Raw genomic sequence first — 5,737 nt, 5'->3', positions numbered from 1 at the left:
TCACATTGCAAATTTCGGTATATAAAGTATCTTTTAATGTGGGTCACAAGACCAAAATCTAATGATTATGTTTGGAGTTTTTATGGCCAACAACAATTGTTACATGATATATGCCTTGGGGCACGAAACTTGGTTCATTTGGTAACATGACACTTTGAATTGTCCAAGACACAAAGCCTCCTGGTAAGGAATTATTCCATGATGCAATGATTTTGTGGCTGCCTCGAATAGACCGTGTGGCTTCAAGTAGATGAGAATTCATGATGACTAAAGTTGTCTCTCAATCCTGAACCTCCCTCTACTTATTATCCTCTTGTGAATGTGCCACATACCTTCATTCTCTAATGAATATATAAAATTTTCTTTTTCTAAAGGCAGGCCTCATGCTTATCTTCAAATATCACTTACTCTCATTACTTCACGTTGCTAAATTTTAGGTTCTTGATTACAATATTTTGAGGGCATGCTGCTATAACAGGCAGATCCCTCTTGATTCAAGTATAATTTAATTATTGAGCACAAGACCCTACAAATTTCTCAAAGTTTAAGAGAGCAAAATGCCTCTTTGGCATGAATCATCAGTAAGTATGCATGAGTAACACAAAGGGACTCAAAGCCTTCCAAGGCAAGCATTCAATTGCATTTGCTACCATTAAGAAATGCGAAAAATTCCGCACAAATCAGTGGATTAACAAGGAATGAGCCTTCCCAAGTGTGAACCTGCAGCCTGTTGCATCCTTTTGTCACCTAGAAAAGATTTGCGCCTCTGACTATCAAAATGCTTCATCCTCGTCCTTGTCTGTTCTGATACCACTAGATTGGGTGCTCTTTGAGCCTACATCAATACTACTTGTGCAGAAGATTCAAAGTCCGTTCTCTTGATTGATTTTGAATTGTGTCAATTGGCTTTAACACCATTCGCCTTCAAACATTAAGACTTTGCACTGATAGATATGAACTGACCTTACACCAACAGAAGCAACAAAGTCTGTGATTTTCGCACTCGAGAGGCTGAGTCTTAATATGAGCAACTGTTTAATATTTCAGCACAGGAAATCCTGGCAGGTACTGGTACAAAAAATCGAGGATCCCAGAGGCTTTCAAGATGCCTTGGCCACCAGTAACCATCTCAAACATAAGTAACCCTACAAAACCCAACATTGCAGTCCTCCCATTGATAACCTCATTCTCAGGGGTGAACCCAAAAGTGAAGTCATCCAGTTCATCAAAAATCAGTGGTTTCTGCACGATCAGAAATTTGGTATACTTCAAGACACAAAGGAGCCTTTCATTTCATAATTTCTAAATCCTGCAATGAAAGGATGATGGTAAAATGTAAAGGATGGCTCATACCTCATTAGTTGAGCGAACATCTCCTTCAACCTGACTAGGTACTGCAAACAGGTCCACTGACAAAGGTTCCTTGCTGATGTAGATATAGTCGGAGTCGATCTTCACCCCATAAATGATAAGATCACTAAGCGCAGGAGTAAGGACCTTTGCAAGAAAAGAACTATTGGGTAGCCACTCTTTTATCAATCCTGTTTTTAGATCAAATACGCTCTGTGAACAAGGGCAAACTATAGAGGCATCCTGCAGTGTAAATACCCAATTCAGACAATGGCACCTCTATCAAACTCTTTGCATCACAGCACTATTCACGATCCAAAGAGCTTAATGATAATGCTTCGGGTTGAATCCCTCGACTCCATGTCCTAAGACTCGGCTTTTTAAGGGCATTAGAAAGCAAGATGATATACCCTTAAAATGACATATACAATTTCAGTATAGCATTAAGCACTGTTACTTTTTCAACAGGCTTCTATGAATCTTAAAACTCCTTGCAAAGAAATGGGGGGAACTATACACAGGAGAAATAATCTCAATTGCAAGGTTACAAAGTCTATATGTGCTAGATGCCTTACTCTCATAATATTAATGGCCCCTGTCGACGGAAAGCACGGTTAGTGTACGTAAAACTGGATAATTTTTTGTGAGGCAGGAGCTGACCGGAGAAATGTGAGAAAAATTTTGCAAGAAAAGAACTATTGGGTAGCCACTCTTTTATCAATCCTGTTTTTAGATCAAATACGCTCTGTGAACAAGGGCAAACTATAGAGGCATCCTGCAGTGTAAATACCCAATTCAGACAATGGCACCTCTATCAAACTCTTTGCATCACAGCACTATTCACGATCCAAAGAGCTTAATGATAATGCTTCGGGTTGAATCCCTCGACTCCATGTCCTAAGACTCGGCTTTTTAAGGGCATTAGAAAGCAAGATGATATACCCTTAAAATGACATATACAATTTCAGTATAGCATTAAGCACTGTTACTTTTTCAACAGGCTTCTATGAATCTTAAAACTCCTTGCAAAGAAATGGGGGGAACTATACACAGGAGAAATAATCTCAATTGCAAGGTTACAAAGTCTATATGTGCTAGATGCCTTACTCTCATAATATTAATGGCCCCTGTCGACGGAAAGCACGGTTAGTGTACGTAAAACTGGATAATTTTTTGTGAGGCAGGAGCTGACCGGAGAAATGTGAGAAAAATTTTGCAAGAAAAGAACTATTGGGTAGCCACTCTTTTATCAATCCTGTTTTTAGATCAAATACGCTCTGTGAACAAGGGCAAACTATAGAGGCATCCTGCAGTGTAAATACCCAATTCAGACAATGGCACCTCTATCAAACTCTTTGCATCACAGCACTATTCACGATCCAAAGAGCTTAATGATAATGCTTCGGGTTGAATCCCTCGACTCCATGTCCTAAGACTCGGCTTTTTAAGGGCATTAGAAAGCAAGATGATATACCCTTAAAATGACATATACAATTTCAGTATAGCATTAAGCACTGTTACTTTTTCAACAGGCTTCTATGAATCTTAAAACTCCTTGCAAAGAAATGGGGGGAACTATACACAGGAGAAATAATCTCAATTGCAAGGTTACAAAGTCTATATGTGCTAGATGCCTTACTCTCATAATATTAATGGCCCCTGTCGACGGAAAGCACGGTTAGTGTACGTAAAACTGGATAATTTTTTGTGAGGCAGGAGCTGACCGGAGAAATGTGAGAAAAATCAGAATGCTACTGTACGACATGTTGGCATGCTCTGTGAACCTGTGATGTAAAATGGCTGAAGAAGCCAGTCAAATATGCCCTTCCTGCAATTAACAAGAGATTTCGTACCAGGTACTGAGGACCCTGTTTCCTTACATTCTTGCATTGGAACAAGCCATCTTTCTGCCACGTGCTCTAAGCATGTTACACTCTTTGCAATAGGGCCTAAATTACTAAAGAAAAGGCTTGGAAGTGTGGGGGGATTGACTTGCAGTAAACAATGGCTAAACTGAAATGTTGAAGTTTACTGTTCCCTGTCAGAAAACCTGTGGAGAAATGGGATAGGAAGGCACCTCATTCACAACTGCCTTCAAGAAGCCTTCGCGGTAGCCTGTCGCAGCGGGGGACCTGTTCTCCAAGGCATACACCTGATCCCCATGCCAGAGCAGAAGCACGTTGTCCTTGTAATGCTTGATGATGCGCCTTTCTGTTCTGGGGAGGGATTGGACGGGCATGACTGCGACCCACTGGGACTCCGGGGGCCCATCATCGGGTTCCGACGAGTCGGAGGACGGGGTAGGGGGAGAGGAATCCAATGGTCCTGACACAGACAGGTCTTGGGCGTTGCACTGCACCGAGGTCGATCTTCTGCTGCAGAAGGCAGATGATGAAGGAGAGGCTGATGCTGGTGCTGGAGATGATGGAGATTGTGATGATAATGGTGATGATGAGTGAATGGCGTGGCCACTGGGCCTTAAACAAGAGCTCTTCCCCAGCTTCTCAGTGAAGCTACAATAATCAGGAAAAGAGGAGGAAGACGATGCTACTACAAAACACTTCACAGGATTGTAGGCTGCCGCTGCTGCCATCGCCATGGCATGTACAGAGAGCCTTCGACAGTTCAGTAGCGAAGTGTCTTTTAAAAAGGTTTCTGTATTCGATATATATATACTTGCAATGTTCGTCTTATCCCCAGTCCCGTAGCAAAATATAAGGCCAGATTTCTCTTTTCCATATATTCCGGGTTTTTGTAGATTACAGAGCCCTTGGAGTCCATTACTCAGGGTGGTTACACACCGCCATTGCTCGCCCAATCTGTGCCCAGTTTGTGGGCACATGAAAAGTTGACTTGGGTGGTCACTTGTCCGCCACCTGCTTACACACAGGGCAATGGACACTTTTCGTTATCAATAAGTGTCCGTCCACAATATTTTACACACCAACCACCACCTACCACCGGACACTTCCTGAATCGCATGTGAATGAAGGGACGCTACGGATGTTGATCATCATTCTCATAATAATTATTTTTAGAATACTTGATTAAACACTTTAAACCGACTAATAAACCTTTAAAAAAAGTCACCAATAAAACTAAAAGCATGAATCTGAAGTTTTTCCTACCAAAGAACTCCAAGATTATGACCTTATTGCGTCGTTGCTTTCTGCGCCAATATATTTGTTTCTATGGTGACTACTATTCATGCTTTTGGAAGCTCACTCACTTCCAAGAGAGCAGGGGAGTTGAACCCCTTCGCCATGTTGTTGAGGCATGGCTCTACCGAGCTCTCTGCGGAAAGGTGGAACGAGGGAAATTTTTTAGCACACCGCCCCTCTTTCCACCTTTCCACCTGCGCTGCAGATGCAAGGATGACTGGAAACTTAAAAAAATCATGCAAGGATGGCTGAAAATTACTTACTTGGATGTGATTGTGCTTAACAGTATGGGCTGAAAATTGCTTACTTGGATGTGATTGTGTTTACTCACCATTGTCTTCGTCGTCCATCTCCTCCGCAGAGTCAGAATCACCAAATATTGTTCTCACATTTACGCTCTCCCTCTCTTGATACATGGCTCGAGCAATGTTATCTCTTCGAGATGCCCCCCCAAGATGGATTGCCTCTTGTGTTGGCTCCGCTGCTTGAGCTCTTTGTATTGCTTGTGTGGTACCTGTGTTAGTTAGCATAGCAACCTTTGCTAATCCATTCCTCAAACTATTTTGTTGGTCCATGTCTTGATGAGCCGCATTACTTTCTCTATCAAGTTCTGCTGTCGCTTCATGTATCCATGCATCATCAAAACCATCTCCATGCACAATGCATATATTATGTAGAACAATGCATCCTACCACCATCTTTGGGACATTTTGTAAAAGCATGTCACATCTCTTTAACAATATACGAAATCACGCTTTAAGGATGCCAAATGCCCTTTCAACTGGCATACGAGCACTTGATTGTATGTAATTCCAATAATAACGTTCCGGAGATAGCCCATCCTTACTACCCTTGAAAGGAGGAAGCATCCAAAAGCGTGTAGGATAAGCACAATCGCCTAGTAGGCAGTATTGTCCCAGAGCTTTGTTTGTGCATCGTTTTCCTAGGTCTGAACGTTGAAAAACATTCCAATCGTGCATAGAACCTGCCCAGCCAACGTCATAGTCCCAAACAACACAATTGGCTGCCACGCTTATCTGTAGAATAATAGAGTGGAAGCCCTTCCTATTAAAATAATATTCGTGGTTCTCCCTTGGGGCAATTATGGGTATATGACTACCATCTACTGCACCAATAACATATGGTATGCCTCAAAGGGCTTGAAATGCACCAGCATATTTTTGCATTTGTTATGGGGAAGGCCACTTTACATACATATTATGCAA

The 5,737-nt window shown here is 41.9% G+C and overlaps 1 protein-coding gene across 1 annotated transcript; it reads right to left on the bottom strand.

The window, feature by feature from the left end:
• Window positions 1–414: 414 nt before the first annotated feature.
• Window positions 415–4,013, bottom strand: LOC148021142 (uncharacterized). Its single transcript, XM_087698987.1, has 3 exons — window positions 3,428–4,013; window positions 1,354–1,593; window positions 415–1,242 (listed from the first exon to the last, which is right to left on the bottom strand). The coding sequence occupies exons 1-3, from the start codon at window positions 3,947–3,949 to the stop codon at window positions 1,036–1,038; spliced, it is 969 nt and encodes a 322-aa protein (XP_087555113.1). The 5' UTR covers window positions 3,950–4,013; the 3' UTR covers window positions 415–1,035.
• Between the last annotated feature and the right edge of the window lie 1,724 nt (window positions 4,014–5,737).

This window comes from Lygodium microphyllum, chromosome 18, assembly GCF_053477565.2.
Source record: "Lygodium microphyllum isolate KBCC chromosome 18, Lygodium_microphyllum_v1.1.10, whole genome shotgun sequence".
Lineage (NCBI taxonomy): Eukaryota > Viridiplantae > Streptophyta > Polypodiopsida > Schizaeales > Lygodiaceae > Lygodium > Lygodium microphyllum.
This window is presented reverse-complemented; position numbering and strand designations above follow the sequence as displayed.